Source organism: Nelusetta ayraudi, unplaced genomic scaffold (assembly GCF_046127955.1).
Source record: "Nelusetta ayraudi isolate G7.1 ecotype Tasmania unplaced genomic scaffold, CSIRO-AGI_Nayr_v1 ptg000033l, whole genome shotgun sequence".
Lineage (NCBI taxonomy): Eukaryota > Metazoa > Chordata > Actinopteri > Tetraodontiformes > Monacanthidae > Nelusetta > Nelusetta ayraudi.
Genome location: NW_027466083.1, coordinates 985,843 through 1,004,050, shown reverse-complemented (window position 1 = coordinate 1,004,050; position 18,208 = coordinate 985,843). Strand labels below are relative to the sequence as shown.

At 46.0% G+C, this 18,208-nt stretch overlaps 1 protein-coding gene across 1 annotated transcript; it reads left to right on the top strand.

Annotated features, from left to right (window-relative positions):
- The first annotated feature begins 606 nt into the window (after window positions 1–606).
- On the top strand, window positions 607–18,058 carry arhgap42a (Rho GTPase activating protein 42a). The gene is made up of 25 exons (XM_076031418.1): window positions 607–1,189; window positions 3,063–3,158; window positions 3,796–3,857; window positions 7,307–7,378; window positions 9,674–9,775; window positions 9,875–9,985; window positions 10,878–10,982; window positions 11,597–11,726; window positions 11,823–11,923; window positions 12,010–12,119; window positions 12,206–12,284; window positions 12,840–12,879; window positions 12,969–13,031; window positions 13,115–13,189; window positions 13,299–13,383; window positions 13,470–13,528; window positions 13,610–13,715; window positions 13,922–14,081; window positions 14,191–14,341; window positions 15,259–15,380; window positions 15,423–15,963; window positions 16,782–16,944; window positions 17,095–17,166; window positions 17,261–17,340; window positions 17,475–18,058. The coding sequence occupies exons 1-25, from the start codon at window positions 1,036–1,038 to the stop codon at window positions 17,561–17,563; spliced, it is 2,928 nt and encodes a 975-aa protein (XP_075887533.1). The 5' UTR covers window positions 607–1,035; the 3' UTR covers window positions 17,564–18,058.
- The last annotated feature ends 150 nt before the right edge of the window (window positions 18,059–18,208 follow it).

The window sequence follows — 18,208 nt, the reverse complement described above, 5'->3', positions numbered from 1 at the left end:
TAATGTGACAGTTGACAGTACGTTGAAAGATAAGATAAGGCTAATCTGTTCATCAAAAAAAATGTAAACAAGGTCGGTGTCCAGTTAGATTGCATAACATTATCATTTTCACTCCCATTTTTTTCTTCCAGTATAAGTTTGGTAGAATTGTTTAAATTTAAATTGACATATTTTTTTCAAAACAGAATTTTTTTTAAGCCCCTCCCTATTATCTTCAATAAATCTAAAGAGTTATGAAATATATATTTTAAAAGTTAAACCGACTTAATTAAAAAGCTGTGCACGTTCTTTGACAAATATTACAAATCGGAAATACATGTTAACACTGCTCTTTATTTCTCTGAATAGTTCTTGTTAAAGCTCTTAAATGTACAAGTGTGTATATTTTCTTGAGTCAAATTCCGAATTATTGTATAATTATTGTTATTTATTATTGTTATTTTTTTTAAAGTATTTTCAAAATGTGATTATTTATTTATTTATTTATTTATTTATTTATTTATTTTCTTTCTTCCAGCACACAAAATCTTCGATAACAACCAAACCATGTGAGCAGGCGCCAGGAGGGGTCTCCCGTTGCCAACATGAAAATTGTGTGGAGACACCGTCAGGAGCGGCAGAGACTCCACCGACTGCCTTCATTCAGAGCTGCGGATTTCTTCTCCTCCCGAACCGTGTTGCTTTTCAGTTCGTCCTGAAAATTGCCGCCAAGTCCAAAAAAGTCACGATTGGGATGGATTAGCAGGAAAGAAGCGAGGGAGGCCGAGGAAACCGCGTCGCTCCTTTCTGTCAAAGACGCTGCTGCGTTTCGGTGTCCGGAAGTTGTATGGGAGAAAAAGTGAGAAAGGCATGAGAACGGAGGACTCGAAGGACCCTTCCAAGTTTCACTGACTGCATTGACGCCTACTCTATAGTAGTAGTAGTAGTAGTAGCAGCAGCAATAGTCCTATATATATATATTTTAGCTTTAGCTAGCTTCGACCGAGCTCAATCATCGCCACAGCCGGGCTGTTTGCATCGGCAGGCGGCAGGGCGATGGGTCTGCCGACGCTGGAGTTCAGTGATTCCTTCCTGGACAGCCCGGACTTCAGAGAGCGGCTGCAGTGCCATGAGATCGAGCTGGAGCGCACCAACAGGTTCATAAAAGACCTCATCAAAGACGGCAACATGCTGGTGTCGGCGCTCAGAAGTGAGTACGAGTGCTTTCACGGGCTTTTTGTTTTGTTTTGTTTTCCTCCACTCTCCGAGTGGAAGTGCGTGTTTGGACAGGTTTAAGGTTTAGTCAACCGTTGGCCCCGGCGTGAAGCCCGATAGCAGCCCAAGGCCATCGTCGGTTCACGGCGGCGCTCTGCTGCTGCTCACACCGAGCCGCTGGTCAGTTTGGCCGAAGCTGACGTCTTTCTCCAGCTGTGCTTTGCAACCAGGCGCTCGCTCAACAATCCACACAAGTGTCCCTGTTTGGGTGTGATCAGCCTGTTGTTTGTTTTGTTGACCTTCTTCAGTGAAAATCACCTAACCTTCGTCCCCAACTAGTATGCAACACACTTTTCCAGTCAAGTTGATTTAATGTTGTCCATGACAAAGAATTCCCGACTAGGACAACGAAGAAGAAGGAAACAAATAAAGTTTTAAAATTGAGCAAAAACCACCAGGTTACCTCGACACCTGTGTGAAACTAACACAGGTAGTTAAGGTGAAGATTACCACTGGCATTTGATCAAGCATGAAAACTAAGTAGTGGCGCAAGTGCATTTCAAGGAAGTGGCTCATGGATTCACCTCCTGCTGTCAGCTAGTGCCTTATAGGTGGAGTGTGTGAGGTTTAGTGGCATCTTAAAAACAACAACAACAACAAGTGTATTACTACCAGCCTAGATGAATCCCTTTCTTGCCCTCACATCTTCACTATTACTGCTGTGATGCTGAGGCATAAACCACAAACCCCCCCTAAACTGAACTCAATTTTCAATGTCAATAGGCATGCTAATTATTGGCGAGAGAAAACGCAATAGACACACACACACACACGCACACGCACAGGCTACAGACCCAAGAGAAATTGGAAAGAAAACAATCCAAGTTTATAGAAATGAAACAGGGTGCAGTGATCAATACCTACTATGACATACAATCAGCAGCCATGAAGGTAAAGTTTACTCAGTTACATGGGACAATAAACGTGCATTTGACTGACAGAAGAGTCGTCATTAAATGCTGGGGTTTGTTTACACTGTAGTACCAGCTGGTGGCTGTCTTTTTTTTTTTTTTTCATTTCACACAAATTTGCGGACAGTTTTCTTTTAAAAGAAATAAAATCCCCAACAGGCCTTCCCAGCGCATCTGTCAGCCTCGTCCGCAAATATTCCAGTGGTTGGATGATTGTGTCGGCCATGCATATCTCCTCTATGCTTATAGGGCGACGCGTTGGCTTTTAAATGCAGATACCAGCGTGAAAGTAAGTATCTCATTAAAGCCTGGAAGGCGTCTGACCACAAACTGCGAGCACTAAATAGAAGCACGTGGATTAAATTATGTTGACTGCTGTTGGTGTTTAAGAAGGAGAAAGCGGATGGCCCTCTCTCTACCAATGTGGCATAATGACTTCCAGTGGGATGATAAGATATTCCAGTCCTGTCATCCAGCTGAAGATGAGATAAATTATGTGCATGGTTTCCATTATCACAGTTCTCTTGTTCATGACAATCTCCTTTCAGCTGCAGTTTGACGATTTGTGGCTAATGCGGCCTTTGCCGCTTGCATCAGGCCAGTGAAATAGTTGCGTGGGTTGCCAAGTGTCCCTTCAGCCCATAAAATTAAAAATGTGCCCTGAGCTCTGTTATCAAAGCACGGTTGGGGTATCTAAACACAGCTGTCTGGCGCTAACGCTGCAAAGCAGAGCTTGTTGCAGGCCAGGTCGGACTGTCCACACAACACACCGTCTTGCAGACCATGCGTTACAAAGTTCTTGCGCCGTCATTTCATTGTGTTTTGTCCGTTTTTGTCTTGGTAAGCAGAAGCTCTTGGGCCGGTTTGAAGCAGACCTTCTCTCTGCTTGCTTCTCAGGTCTTTCTCTGGCTGTTCAGCGGTTCTCTCAGTCGCTGCAGGAGTTCCAGTTCGAGTGTATCGGAGATGCCGAGACGGATGACGAGATCAGCATAGGTGAGAAGCTGAAGTCAGCCAACCCAGGGTCCAAGATGGCTCCCATTCATTTCAATGGAGTCGCTCGCCCAGCAGCGCAGATGCCGAAAAAGTTTTTGACTTCCGCATTAATGGGCCCGTAGAGCATGCGTGGTAGTGTCACTTCCCATCATGCCTCTGTAACTCACATGATCTATTTGGCCAATCAGAACGATCCTGGAGAAGGTCACTTCCAAACACGTCAGGACGCAGCCAATCAGAACGAGCTGAGATTCAGCAGACGTCACGCTGGGAATGAACTCTATTCTGCTGATTTTCTGGCCTTTATCATTATTTTTAACTGACTAAAAGACCATAAGTGGAAAATCTACCATAGAAAGATTTGCTACGAATCGTCCTGTCAGCCGTTTTAAAGGCCTTTATTTTTGTATTGCGGTCTGTAGGAAAAAAATGCTTTTTGGGTCCATGGGATTTTTTTTGATGCAGTACCTCGAGTGGACACTGGGAAAAAATCTGTGCCGCCATATTGCCAGTGCGGTATCCAGTTCTTATAATACATCCATGACTGAAGTTCTCGAGAGGGGAGAGGGGGGATAGAAGACTCAAAAACAAAAGGACCACAGTTTTTGAAGTTCATACTGTAACTCTTTTTTTACAGCTCAGTCCTTGAAGGAGTTCTCTCAGCTGCTGAGCACCATGGAAGAGGAGCGAAAAAGACTGGTAATACAAGAGTGTGTGTGTGTGTGTGTGTGTGTGTGTGTGTGTGTGTGTGTGTGTGTGTGTGTGTGTGTGTGTGTGTGTGTGTGTGTGTGTGTGTGTGTGTGTGAGAATCAGCCTCGCTGGCCTCGCCCAGCAGCCTGCTCGCTGACATCTACATTTCAAAGATCTCATCCATACATCTTTAAACCTCCAGCAGAAATCATCCCACTGGCCTTTGCCAGAGTTTTGTGAACCTCTGCCCCGTGGCTAGCACCGTAGCTAACTGCTAGGCAGTGACGAATGGCTGCTGTCAACCCACTGACCAGTAGGAGGTCTTGACCTGTGGGCTCCTGCCCAAACCAGTTGTAACAAATCCGGCCGGCCCACGTGAATGTAAAGGCCAGAACGTTTGTGTCTCATTTTTCTCAAATGTTTTCTGTTGGGTTCTTCACCAGATGGACATGTGAAATATTCAAGGAATTTAGGATCCACTGCATCTGGCGTGCCATGTTAATCTATTCTTTTTGAAGCTGAAAATCTTTCCATGTATGTAAGATGGAAAGATTTATATACATCAATATATACCACAATCTCTGCTTCTAATCCAGGATCTGAGCTTTTTTTTTTTTTCTTTTTTTTTTTTTCTTTGCCTTGTCACGACAGAAACCTATTTCCACTTCTCTTTCCCTGCTGCATTTCTCAGTTAGACAGTCGCATCAACCTCGCAGACAGATGGATGACTTTAGAGTTTGGGTTAAAAGTGAATCTTTGTCGCTCAGCATCACGAATGGCTTTAACTTCCCCAAAAGTCTCTTATCAGAGCTTCCAGTAAGACCGGCGGGTGATTCACACAGTAGTTGTGAGTGAGAGTTCTTCTCCGTGGTGACCTGGAAAAAATGCCTTTGAGTCACTGACCCTCCGTCAACCAGAGGCCTCTGTGTGCGAGCGACGGAAGTCTGGCTATACAGTCTGACTGGTAGCCATGTATGCGACTTAATGCCCTGTGTGTGTGTGTGTGTGTGTGTGTGTGTGTGTGTGTGTGTGTGTGTGTGTGTGTGTGTGTGTGTGTGTGTGTGTGTGTGTGTGTGTGTGTGTGTGCGCCTTTTGTGGCTGTGTGCCTGGTCTGGTTACAGAGGAACCATGTGGAAGCCATTCTGCCAATTCCCCCCTGAGACTGTGAGCAGAGCCTTGACTGCCTGGGAAAGTCCGTAAAAGGGGTCCTGTGTGTGTGTGTGTGTGTGTGTGTGTGTGTGTGTGTGTGTGTGTGTGTGTGTGTGTGTGTGTGTGTGTGTGTGTGTGTGTGTGTGTGTGTGTGTGTGTGTTTCCAATGTATCCACGTTCTTTTTCTTTCATCCTTCCTTCCTTTTTTCCTTCCTCTTCGTCCCTCTTCCTGTAAACCGTCTATTTCCAGCCACATTGCTGAGTTCCAGGCAGGTATCTCAGTGAGGTGGACCTACCTGCCCAGCTGAAAGGACTGTTGTTGGGTTCTCACAATGCCCCTCAGTCAGGCGGGATTAAATTCCAACCCTGGCATAAAGCGATATTGTCGCTAACCAGCCACCATGCAGAAGTACTGCGATTTGGATGCTGGCGATCGGCTGAGCTTAAACTAGTGAGAGGGAATTCTAGAGGCAGAGCGCTTCATTCAAATCAAGCACGCTGAAGAAAGAAGCTGACCAGGACTTCCAGTTTACCAAAGAGGACCAGGAGCCAACATCAACACCAGTGCCCAGATGAGCCGCTGCTGGCTTCTCCGCTGCTCTTGCTGCTATGGATTTCTCAGCAGCAGCACAGTAATGCGTGGTTGCGCATGGCCAGCTGCCAAGAATTGCACCACGTCGTTTTTTGGGTTTTTTCTCAAAGTGCGACGGCACAGAGAGCGTCCTCTAGTCTCCGTTCACCTTTCATCGTCTTGAAATGGTTAAAAATCAAACCTGCCTTCTTTACATCGCTGCTCCAAATTATTTTGTAACTTTTAATTGTTTTCATCTTGATTTTTTTTATTTTTTTTTGTTGTTGTTGTTGAGATTTTGAGTTGAGCTTAACTTTAATGTCCACGAGGGGAATTTGATTTTGGCATCAAATACATGCACAGCGTATAAAAACACACACAGACAACAAAGACATCAGACACAACACCAAAGTAGGAACTAAAACCAAGCAGCAGTGAACAGCATGACGTTCCCCAAGCCAATACCAAACATCTTATAAGGCAAACTGCATCCATCCCAGAGCCTCGTTTCATTATCGCGATCCACCCGAAGTCAAACACAGCCAAACAAGTCATCATTAGCAGCACAGCACAGCAAGAGACAAACAAACAAAGTAATCAACTCCTACTGAGTTTTCCTGTGACCTCTAGCTTTGTCCGCATCTGGTGACAAAAATGAATTCACCTCCTGCTGTCACCTGATGCCTTATAGGTGGAGTGTGTGAGATTTAGTGGCATCTTAAAAACAAGTGTACTGCCACCAGCCTAGATCTAGATCCTAGAATCCCTTTCTTGCCCTCACATCTTCGTTATACCTGCTGTGATGCTGAGCTGTAAACCACAAACCCTCCTGAACTGACCCAATTTGCATGTCAATAGACATGCTAATTATTGGTGAGGGCAAACACATATTTAGGTGTTTGCCTCTTGCTCAAAGCGAGGCTTTATTGGACCTTCCAATGTGTGTATAAAGGGTCGAAATCAAGGTTGCTGAAAGGTGACCGGAGAGGAATGAGCTCCAGGCTGGAGGTGTTGTGGCGGTTGGTTACAGTGAGGTGTCTGTTCCCTTTTATCATCACAAAGGGCAGATTTGCAGAAGTGTGTGTTTCACTACACACTTTCTGTAAGGTGCTACGAGCTGTTTCAGCCAAGCATGACCTTTTCTCAACTCTGGGCCAGTTAACAGACAGGCCGGATAGAGATTGCTAGCAGACATTGGGACGGTGGACTGTGCGGAACTGGGCACCTTCACGCTCGCTGCACAACATGCCTGCAGCGTTGGCCTGCGTGGAGTGGCTCATAAAATATCATGCCGGCTTCCAAAATGCAAGTGTGGATGTTTGTCCATTCCTCTTCAAGTGTGACCTCCTCCACTGTGTCAGCTGAGAGTCAACAGGCCGGCGTGACGGCACTGAAAATGTGTAATCCTGGAGACGAGCTCTCTTCTCTCGCATAAACATTTATCCACAGCAACACCTCCTCCCCAATAAACAGTTTGGCTGTTAAGTTAAACAAATAGCAGGTGAGACGGATCCCAAACAGAGAAGAACTGAGATCTCAGCGTGAGATTTTTTTTTTTTTTAAAAGAATCAGAAAACCTGACACATGCTGCTCTTCACCAAGCGGGCGGCCGCCCTCGCAGCGCCTTCTTCTTTTTTTCTGCTTTTTTTTTGCTATTTGTGGTATTCAGGGTTATGACACACTGAACTGAGCTGCTTTTTTTTTTTTTTTTTTTTCCCAATGTTTTCTCCTGGTTCAGATCCAGAACGCTGACGACGTGCTGATCTCACCGCTGGAAAAGTTTCGCAAGGAGCAGATCGGGGCCGTGAAGGTACGTCTGCGGCTGGACGTGGTGACGGTTGACACGCATGTCGCTGCCACCTGTTGGCCTCCGCTGACCTGTTCACACACTGGAGCGAGGCTGAGAACAGCAGGCGGACGAGGCTTCACCAGCCCAGTCAGGTTGGGTTTATTAATCACCTGACACCTGCGGTGCGTGCGAGTGATTCTCCCGCTCTGCTCTCGTCCGCGTCGGTCTCTCCTCCCCGGCTCGCAGAATGTGACTCGCTGGGATAAACTGATGGCTGGCGATGCCCCCGTGTCAGTAACAGGGTCATGGGAACGGACGCAGGGAGGGAAGACGGGGAAAGGCGCGTCACAGAGATGTACGGAGAGCTGAACTTTAGCGAGGCAGCATAAACACAAAGCCGGCCTGGTGTCTGGTTTCAGCAGCTGTCTCGAGTCTCCGCCGCCAGATCGTGCTGCTTCTTTCTCTTCCGTTCTTCTCAACGCACCTCAGAATGAGAAGAGAGAGCCGCTGGTCGACGCAGGAGGCAGAAAGCGCAACAGTTCCGACCCTGCTTGCGACCCGCGGTGAGAGTGAAACCACCGCTCGCTCCTGCCGTGTAGAATGTCGCAGAAGTGTGTGAGCGGAGCCTCCTCACACGGCTGCTGCTGAGCAACGAGAAACAGTCGGACAGGCAGAGTTTCGAGCCGCAGCTGCTCTGCAAAGAGAGAAAAAAATTTTTTTTTATGCGTTTTGATCACTGGGATTTTTAATGTTCCCATTGCTGGGTCATAAGTCCTCATCCCCCAAAGGCTGCTGCTCATCTCCTTCTAACGAACATCAAAAATATCGTCCTGGGAAGTATCCAAAATAAAATTCCTTCTAACTTCTGCAGAGACTCAAATTTCCTCCTGGCATTAACGAACTGCAGGGGATCAATTGTTCTGACTTCAGTAATCCACCAGAACAGGTGTTGTTTCAGGTTAGTCAGAGTGTCCAAACGAACATGTGAAGGAGGACCTGCACACATAATGCTTTCCATTATTTCTCGACACTACCAGTCAAATGTTTGGACAAAATTCTTTTTATCTTTCCAACTTTCTCCACTGCAAATAGATGCCCAAGACATCAAATATATGAGCAAGATATATGGAATTATGCAAGAAAAACACGTTGATTTACTTTGAATATGCTTTTTATGAGACGCGGCTGTTTTGAAGAATTTCAATATAAAACATGTTTAAGTTATTTGACCCTTTTATTGTTTCCTCCGTAATTCCATGTGTGTTCATACGTAGTTCTGATGCCTTCAGTGAGAAACTGCAATGTCAATAGTCATGAGAATGAAAGAAAAGACATTCCATTCACAGGGTGTCCAAACTGTTGGCAGGTGGCGTAGATAAGGAGATACTTGCTCCTCGCAGCATCATTTACACAACACTGTTGGAGGGATCATTGGCTAGTTTAGTTGGTGAAGTTCCAAAGCCCCATGGCAGCCATTTGAAACAGGCTAAAATAAAGTAAAACTCTTCATACTAACTGGTCAGTAATTTAAGAACATGTGAAACTTCTCAACTCTCAGTTTCATTTGTCAGTCAGAGAGTTTGGTCGGGAGAACAGAGTGTGCTTTGTTATCGCCCCTCAGTTCACGACTGATCACACACACACACACACACACACACAGACCTTATTAATGGGGGAAGTGTGTGTGGAAGGGGGGGGGGGCGGAGGTTTATTGTTGGATTTACGTCAACATACAGCTGTTGCGGATTAATATGTGGAAAGTTTTGCAGCAAATCTTCGAGCAGCAGCTTCTGTTGACACGTTGGTGGCTGTGTTTTGGTGATTTACCAGACCATAAGCCAGGAAATGACGGCTGAAAAATGATGACTGTTGAAGCAGCGACAAAAAAAAAACGGTCAACGGTTGAGCCGCCCGCCGTTTATCTCCGGCTTGAAGTTGTCAAGGAGATGCAGGAGGTTGCTCCCTCTCTTGCGTGAAGTTTTCTACATTCTTAGCATTTTCAGATAGACATTTTATCCTGGACTCCAGTGCAATAAATGATTGAAACCGTCCAGATCTTTAAATACCAACAACAACAGCGTACTTAGCCCTCTGTTTGCAGCTTCCTGAAAATTCCCCAGTTTCACTGCTTTGATGGCTCATTTTCGTACCTCCATCGTGTTTAGAAGTGGGACAGAACAAGGTGGCCATGAGGTCCCACCAGCACTCCTGCTTTAATGCCCCCTCACTTGAATGTTGATGAAAAACGACCATTGGCTGAATGCAGAAATGCCAAGACTTTGACTGTGATCTCCTCTCCTCTCCTGCCCTTCATAGGAGGGGAAGAAGCAGTTTGACAAGGAGACAGAGAGGTATTACTCTGTGCTGGAGAAACATCTCAGCCTGTCGTCCAAAAAGAAGGAATCCTCCCTGCATGAGGTACTGGAATCTCACGTCTCTAAATATTTGGAAAAAATCCTTCCGTTTTTTTTTTCAGTGTGTGTTGGATTATTGAGGTTTTTGCTGTCTGTGATGCAGGCAGATTCACAGATGAGCAAAGACCGGCAGGTGTTTTATGACGCCTCCCTGCAGTACGTCTTCAAGATCCAGGAGGTGCAGGAGAGAAAGAAGTTTGAGTTTGTGGAGCCGGTGAGTTCGTGGATAACGACTCCAGTCATTTGATTTTTGATTGATTGATTGAATTTATTCAGTCGTTTCAAAGCAGTGAATCACAAACAAGGAAAGTTTTAAATCTTCCGACCAACCGAGTGTCTTTCTTTGACTGAACAGGCCGAGGCAGAAGCTAAATGCTGATATACGCCTCACCTACACACAAATATTGATGATAATAATTATACACGGCTTTTTTCTACCAACAAACACATTAAAACAAGCAAAATATAAATTCAAATAATAATAATAATATTAAAAAGAAGAAAAAAAACTTTGCTCTTGCATGTATCCCTCAAAGATACCTTTACAGACCATTGTTTTAAAAACCATTAGTGAGTTACACATCTTTGAATGTATATTGATGTTGTTGCATAATTTGACTCCTATAACAGACACACATCTTCTTTTAATACCTTTAGCGGCTTTTTGTACAGTGATCATGCAAGCATTTCTAGTGTCACACCTGTTTTCCCACATTGAAAAGAACTTTTGAGAAACTTCATAATATGAGAGCTGAAAAGCAGTGGACGTCTTTCAGCGGAGTGAAGCGCAGGCTCAACTCCACACTTCACACACTCTTTAGCCCGGGACCGACACCATCCCATGATGCGTATCGGGAAAAGCCCACTTCCTGTTGCTAAAGTAGCACTTCCTGCTTGCATATCGCTCTCTGCTCTGACACAAAGGGAAGCTCTTTGTTGTACAGTAAACAAGTAAAGCGATACAAAATAACAGTCAAGAGGTTTTTGTTTTCATTGCAACACATTCCAAGTGACTGGACAGATGAGGGATGATGCATCCCTCTCTCTATTGCTCTCTCCTGGCTCACCATGCTCCTTTCCTTCCTCTCCTTCCCGCTGCTCTCTAGCTGCTGGCCTTCCTGCAGGGCCTGTTCACCTTCTACCACGAGGGCTACGAGCTCGCCAGCGAGTTTGAACCATACAAGCAGCAGCTTCAGTTCAATCTGCAGAATGTAAGTCTAATGTATCAATGGATGTTAAATACTAAATGCTCCTTTAGTCTATTTTGCTGCTTGGGTCTTTCCAAGACCTTTGGAGTCACTTTTGCATAAACGGTGCCTCAACCAAACTGTTGGTCAGAACGAGAGACGTTAACAATTAATCGATTCATTGTCGATTAAGAATTTACAGGTAGTTAATATCACAACAGTGTAGTGGCAGGAAAGAGCAATTCTCCTGTGATGGTCATAATATACCAAGAACAAGTTACTTTTAAACAACTTTAAAAACATATATATAACAAAAGAAAAGTTGAAATGTGAGCCATTAGAAGTTAACTTAAAGTCAGAGGATACATGTTGAGGGTGTTTTTACTGTTCTCTAATGTAAAAATGGGTCTCATTGGACCCTCATCATTTATATAATGTGTTCCTTACACATTTTTCATTGTGAAATTTAGGTTCTCTCAGGACAAATCAGCGCTTATCAATTAATCGTTAATCGATCGATCGATAAGGTCAATCAACTAACGATTAATGAATTAATCGTTAATTTGCATCCCTGGTCGGAACTTTCATCATTGTCTGATTTACGTGTGTATTGAACTATGTGCGCGTTTGCCATTAAGGCTCGCAACAACTTTGAAAGCACTCGAGCTGAGGTGGAGAGGCTGATGAAGAGGATCCGCTCTGCAGAGGAAGACTTCAACCCCCCCAGCTGCTTCACCATGGAGGGATATCTCTACATACAGGAGAAACGTAAGAAGAAGAAGAAAATCACTGTTTGCTTCTCACCTGTTGCAACCTGTGACTACATCTAAGCGAGGCGGCGTGCGCCTGTTTCCCGTCCCTCAGGCCCACTGGGCAGCGTGTGGACCAGATATTACTGCACGTATCAAAAGAGCAGCAAGATGTTCACCATGAGCAGCACCGAGTCCAGACCAGCCAACCGACAGGTGAGCCCCACATCCAACCAGACAAGCACGTTCTTGCCAAATTTCCCCGTCAGTTCCCCAACCAAGCAGAGTGGCTCCGCCCACAGAACGGAGTGGTGAACGGAGCGGCCGAGATGTTCCGGCTGCGCTCCTGCGTCCGAAGGAAGAGGGATTCCATCGACAAACGCTTCTGCCTCGACATCGAGGTGGTGGAGAGGTGAGGAGGTGGTGGCATCGCAGGCTGATGGACGTGTGACGCGGCTGCATTGAGATAAAGTGAAGTTGACCTCTGCTTGTGTGCAGACACGGCGTCATCACCCTGCAGGCTCTGTCCGAGGCCAACAGGCGGCTGTGGATGGAGGCCATGGACGGGAAAGAACCAGTACGGTTTGATGTAGTCTTGTAGAGCTGGAGATTGCTGCTGGTTTCCAGACCACATTTTAAAGGTTTCGGTCTCTGAGGTATTTTTACTGGGTCTGGTCTCGGTCTGGGACTGGACTCACTGGGGATTTTTGATCCAGACCAGTCAAGACTCAACAGACATTGTAATAACACGATAATAACAGAAAAGAATCCAGCTGCTGCCGTTTTACACTCTGTTGGTGACACCCAGAGTGACACCCTGCCCTTTTATTCCTTTATTATAAAGAGATGTTGTTGTTCCATTTAGAAGCAAACTGGAATTTAAAATTTGGTTCTGTCTTGTTATTTTTCTTTGACATATAAAGTCTTGGTCTGGTCTCCATCTCGATGCTCTCTAGTCTTGGTCTGGGTTGGTGTCGTCTTCACTAGGACACTAGTTTGAGCCCAAACTCAATGAGTGAAACTGCAAATAGGCAGATACCAAGTGTAGCCAAACTTTTAGGACATGCTTTGTTTATCATGTAAAAAAAAAAAGTTTGCACAAACAAACAAAAGCTTTTCTGTCTTTGACCAGATTTATACTCTGCCGTCATTGCTCAGCAAAAAAGAGGAGAGTGAGTATCCTGCTTTATCCTGCATCCGTCTTTCTCTCTGTTCATACGACCTTCCCTCCTTCTGACCTTTGTTCTCCTCATATTTGCAGCATTTCTCAACGAGACGGGCCTCAGCTTTGTGACCAAGTGCATCGACCTGATTGAAACCAGAGGTACTCACGCCTCCCGCAGGTGCATCCAGACCCAGAAGTACTGCTGTGATTTATTTGAATTTCCTTGCTCTGCACGTGTGAAGGTCTGACCACACCGGGTCTGTACCGGACCGGAGGGGTCAACTCCAAAGTGCAGCGGCTGATGACGACTGTGTTTGGTAAGAAGTCTCCGCCTGGGTTATTTTGCGTGCGGTGGAGTTTCAGATGTCGCGGGAACGTCGGGACTCAGTCGCTGCAGCTCAGCCGCGTCCCTCTGCTTTGTCTCAGCGTCCACAGCGTCGCCCGACGTCCAGCTGGAGGCCGACGCCTGGGACAACAAGACCATCACCAGCGGCCTGAAAGATTATTTCAGGTCATTATTTCAGGCGTGGCTTTTTTTTTCTTTAACGGTGAATAACATTTCTCATCATGATTTCATTTGGTGTGATGTGTGTGCAGGTGCCTGGCAGAACCTCTGCTGACCTACAGGCTGCATAAGGAGTTCATCAGGGCTGCAAGTGAGATTGCACAGAGTTGATTGGTGTGTGATTGATCATCTTCCCTAAACCTGCCTCTCTTCTCCGCTTCTCGTTTTGCAGAGTACGACGAGCAGAAATACCGAGTGAGGGCGATTCACGCTCTCGTGCACAGGCTGCCGGAGAAAAACAGAACTCTGCTGGACCTCTTGACCAACCACCTCCACAAGTGCGTGTAGTAGCCCCAGACACACTTACCCCACCTGCTCTTCAAGGCAGAATTTATCCTTCACTTTTAGCCAAATCCATCCTAACAAAACGCTTTTCTCCACAAAGGTTCCCAAAAATTAGTTGGTTATTATTTTATCAGTTTGACACAAATAGCGGCAACAAATATTGGCTATATATAAATAGTTATTTTTGTCGCCTGTGCAGGGTTTCCTCGCACAGCGGCCAGAACCTGATGACCTTCTCCAACCTGGGCATGATCTTCGGTCCCACACTGATGAGGTCGCAGGAAGAGACGGTGGCCGCCATGATGAACATCAAGTTCCAGAACATCGTGGTCGAGATCATCATCGAAAACCACCACAAGGTCCTCGCAGGAAAACACTCACACTCACACAAAGAGGCTGGAGTGAAAAGTCCCTCTGACTGACTTCATTTGACTGATTTTAACCGATTTCATTTCTGTCTCCTGTCAGATTTTCGGTGAAGCTCCCGACCTTTCCTCGCCGCTGCCTCCGGCTCCTCCCTCGCGGTCGACCCCTCGCAGGAACAAGGCCATCTGTCTGTCGTCTGGGAAGAGGAAGGCCCGCCTCTACCCCCCCGCTCTGTGCCTGGCAGACAACGATAGTGAGTCTGTCCCAAACCTCTTATTCTGCCTGTGTTGTAAAAGCTTTGAACAAACCTGCAAGCTCCAGGAGCAGGACTCACCAACACCAGGTGGCCCTCAAGGACCTCATCAGTCGCACGCAGGCGTGTTCTAAAAATAGCACAACTCATTGAGCCGTGTCTGAAATTCAAAATTTTATCCAACCTTGTTTCATCATCGTTGATCATTATTGAGAACTCATTAACATCATCAGTGTCTTTAAATAGATCAGTATCATTAATAATAATTACGCAGGTACCAACACCGATACCAGGTATCGGTATTGGTACCTGGTATCGGTACCAACACCGATACCAGGTATTGGTACCAATACCGATACCATGCCAGTGATAGAAGTAGGTTTGTGACGATTTTGTTAACTTTGTGTTTGTGCTGCAGTGAAACTTGTGACAGTCGCCCTGTTCTAGGCAAACAGGTTGAGGGATGTTGAATTTAAATTTAAGAATTTTAAATTTTAAATTCTTAAATTTAAGTATTTAAATATAAAAGGTGTTTGGGTGATTTTTCACTTTTATTGTTTCCTACATAATTCCATTAAAATGAAAGAAAAGACATTCAGTTCATAGGTTTTGTCCAAACTGTTGACTGCTAGTGTCTATAATGTGTAATGGCTTTATCAAGTACTCAGTATCGGTATGGATGAGTACTGGAATACAAGTACAGGCACTGTACCCGTTCATAAAAAAGTGGTATGGGTGCAATAATAATAATAATAATAATAATAATGAGGATGTATAAAGGCTAACTGAGAGGAGAGTGCAGCCAACTGGTTGCCCTTCGTTTGACCCGGTACCACTGAAGCAGCTCTCAGGTTCTGACAGGTTGCTGACTCTGGAGTCTCTCTGCTCTCTGACTCTGACTGGTGTCTCCCTCCAAGGCGACACGTTCAGCAGCAGCCCAGGCACGACGCCGACGGGCAGCCAGGAGTCGCTGTCCTCGCACTCCTCGGAGAAGAACGGCCTGTCTCACAACTCTCCTCCGTCCTCTCCCTCCGCCGAGGCCCACTCGTCCTCCGCCGAGGCCCACTCGTCCTCCGCCGAGGCCCACTCGTCCTCCGCCTCGCCCTCGTCCCCGCCGCCCGCTTCCTCGCGCTCGCCGTCCCGCCGCTCCTCCGACGGCGCTGACCAGAGACGGCCGGCGGACGCAGCCGCCTCCACGCAGCCGGCTCCCGCCCGCCCAGCTTCCTCGGCGTCGTCCTCGGCCTCCTCCGTGCTCTCCACCGAGAGGACGCTGTCCGTCAAAGGGAGCTCCTCCGCCTCGCTGTCGTCCGTGAGGGAGTCCGGAACTCCCACGTCGACGGCCTCGGGGCGCCGCCCTTCGCTCGAGCGCACCTCCTCGCTCAGGGAGGCTCGGCCCACTCAGCGGGCGTCGTCCGCCTCCTCCCTGAAGAGCGCCCAGTCGGTGGATCACGGCACGAGCAGCCCGAGCCGGGCCGCCGAGACCGGAACCACGGACTCGGCGTCCCCTCAGCAGCCCAGAAAGTCGTACAGGACGGCTTCCTCCTCCTCTTCCTCCTCCTCCTCGCTCTTCACCTACCCGGTCTCGACCTCCTCCTCCCTAACCTCCCTGCACATCTCCGAGGGTGCGTTGTTTGAAGTTTTTATCCATAACGATTTTCATTTTAAATTTGTATTTGTTACAGCTGATTTGAACTCTCAGTAGCTGCGTTTCCACGACCCCTAGAATTGCTCAATTCCTAAATATGGCAATAAAAGCTGGTGATGGAAACGGCTCAACTTGGAAAAACCTCTCAGACATAGCTCAAAGGGTTTGAGGCTCTCATCAGGTGGTTTTTCACACGGATCCATATAGAGTGTCATGGAAACACTTTTTGTAGTATTTTCTACAAGTAATCAATGAGAAAAATTTAACAACCATGCTTGACAGCAAACAAACGGAAACTAACAAAAGCATATGACCCGAATTGCAGCTTATGCGCTTCACACCGTTCAATGGAAATTTTTGAAATATGACAATTTAATTTGCGAAAAACCGTCATGGAAACGCAGCTATTGTGTACGAGAAATAGTTGCAGTATTCAAATTGTTACAATCATAATATTACATCAAATAAAATGACTCCCTCCCTCGTTCCCTCCCACCCAGCCCATCACACCATTGATCCCTTTAAGTTCCAGTTGTTACAAGTTTGATCGTCTAATGTCGTGTTGGCCAACCACACAACACAAGGGGACTACAAAAGACACTTACAAAAAAATAATAGGAATAACAAAGTTGAACAAAGTTAAATGAAATTGGTATATTGTTAAGGAAAAACAAACAGGAAAACGGAAAGAAAAACAGGCAGAGACTGAAGACGGATAGAAAGTTTGGCGTTTTTGCGCAATCGTGTTCCAGCCTCTGATTTCCGTCCGTCCGTCCGTCCGTCCGTCCGTTGCAGATTACAAGAGCTGCCACGGCTCGGTGCAGAGCCTGATGTCAGTGAACCCTCGAAAGGCGGCGCACGTACACAAAACACACACGCGCTGCGGCTCCGACCTGACGCCCAAGCTCTCGCACTCGACCGCCGCGGCCAGCAACGGATACCAGAGGCCTGCATCAGTGTGAGTGTCTACCGGAAAGAGAAGAGTCTGTTTGTGTTCCTGTCATCTCCCCGAAGTTTCACTTCAAGCGAAACTTCAGCTCTTTTTGTTAAAAAAAAAAAAAAAAAAAAAAAAAACTAACTTGAGCAATTCTGTGTGTCTGTGTTAAAGACTGGCGGTGAGGCACCCGCAGCGTGAGAGCTCTCTGTTCTCTTCAGCGTTGGACATCTGCGCCCCTGGAAAGTCAGTCTTCATTTTTAGAGCCCAGCCCGTCGAGCAGAAAGATTCTATTCCTTTTTTTTTTATTATTTTACTGACCGTTTCTCCTTTTGCTCAGGGATGCCAAAGCTCTTTACTCCTGCGAGGCAGAGCACAGCCATGAGCTGAGTTTTCCACAGGGGGCGCTGTTCACAAACGGTAAGAAAATGTTTTAGGAGTTTTATCCTAACAACCTTTTGGCATAAATAAAAAAAAAAAAGAAAGAATCTTTTATAGTGAAACTCATGTGTTTGAAGTTGAACGCCCCCTCACTGCGCTCTCTGTGTCTGCAGTCTACCCCTCTGTGGAGCCGGGTTGGCTCCAGGCCACCTACAAGGGCAAAACGGGCCTCATTCCCGAGAACTACATCGCGTACGTGTGAGCGACACCATGATGTCATCACGCCGTCACTGTACAACAGCGAGCTGTATCTTAAGACGTCGGGGGAGGGGGGGGTCAGCGGCGCAGCCGTGCTGCCGACCACTTCTATTTATTGTGCAACTGTGACTCTCACTGAACTACTGTGGCTGAGGGTGGATGATCTGTGTGCTGTATGTCTATGTGTCTGAAGCAAGCTGTGCAAAGCTGATCATTCAGTAGATCTGGTCATTCACTGTTTTCCTTAATCAACTAGTTTTACTCCATTTTAACGTCTCTAATGAAATGCTTCTGTACGGTTAAAAAAAAAAAAAAAAAAAATCTGATCTTCTTATTTTTTTATAAATGTCCATAATTTATGTGTTTTTCAATAGTCTTTTTAACGATGTAGCTACCTGTTTCTCTGGAGGTATTTGGAGCAGTATGAAGCAATGGATCAAATCCAATAATAACACGTCTGTCATGCTGGAAAAATAAATCCCCTCCTTAAAACTGCCAACGGGTTTGTGTTCAATTAGTCACTGTTCTGCGCACTTGTTATGCACATATATTTATATGTATTAATTATATAATAATTTCAAAGTTTTGACTTGGTAGTGTGTTTATATTGCCAGTAGTTTCATTCAAATGGTATTTAGATTATATGAAG

Coding starts and splice junctions, on each gene's coding strand:
- arhgap42a (XM_076031418.1), top strand. CDS start 1,036: ATGGGTCTGCCGACGCTGGAGTTCAGTGATTCCTTCCTGGACAGCCCG. Junction 9,776..9,874: donor AGGAATCCTCCCTGCATGAG/GTACTGGAATCT, acceptor TCTGTGATGCAG/GCAGATTCACAGATGAGCAA. Junction 17,341..17,474: donor GGGGGCGCTGTTCACAAACG/GTAAGAAAATGT, acceptor CTGTGTCTGCAG/TCTACCCCTCTGTGGAGCCG.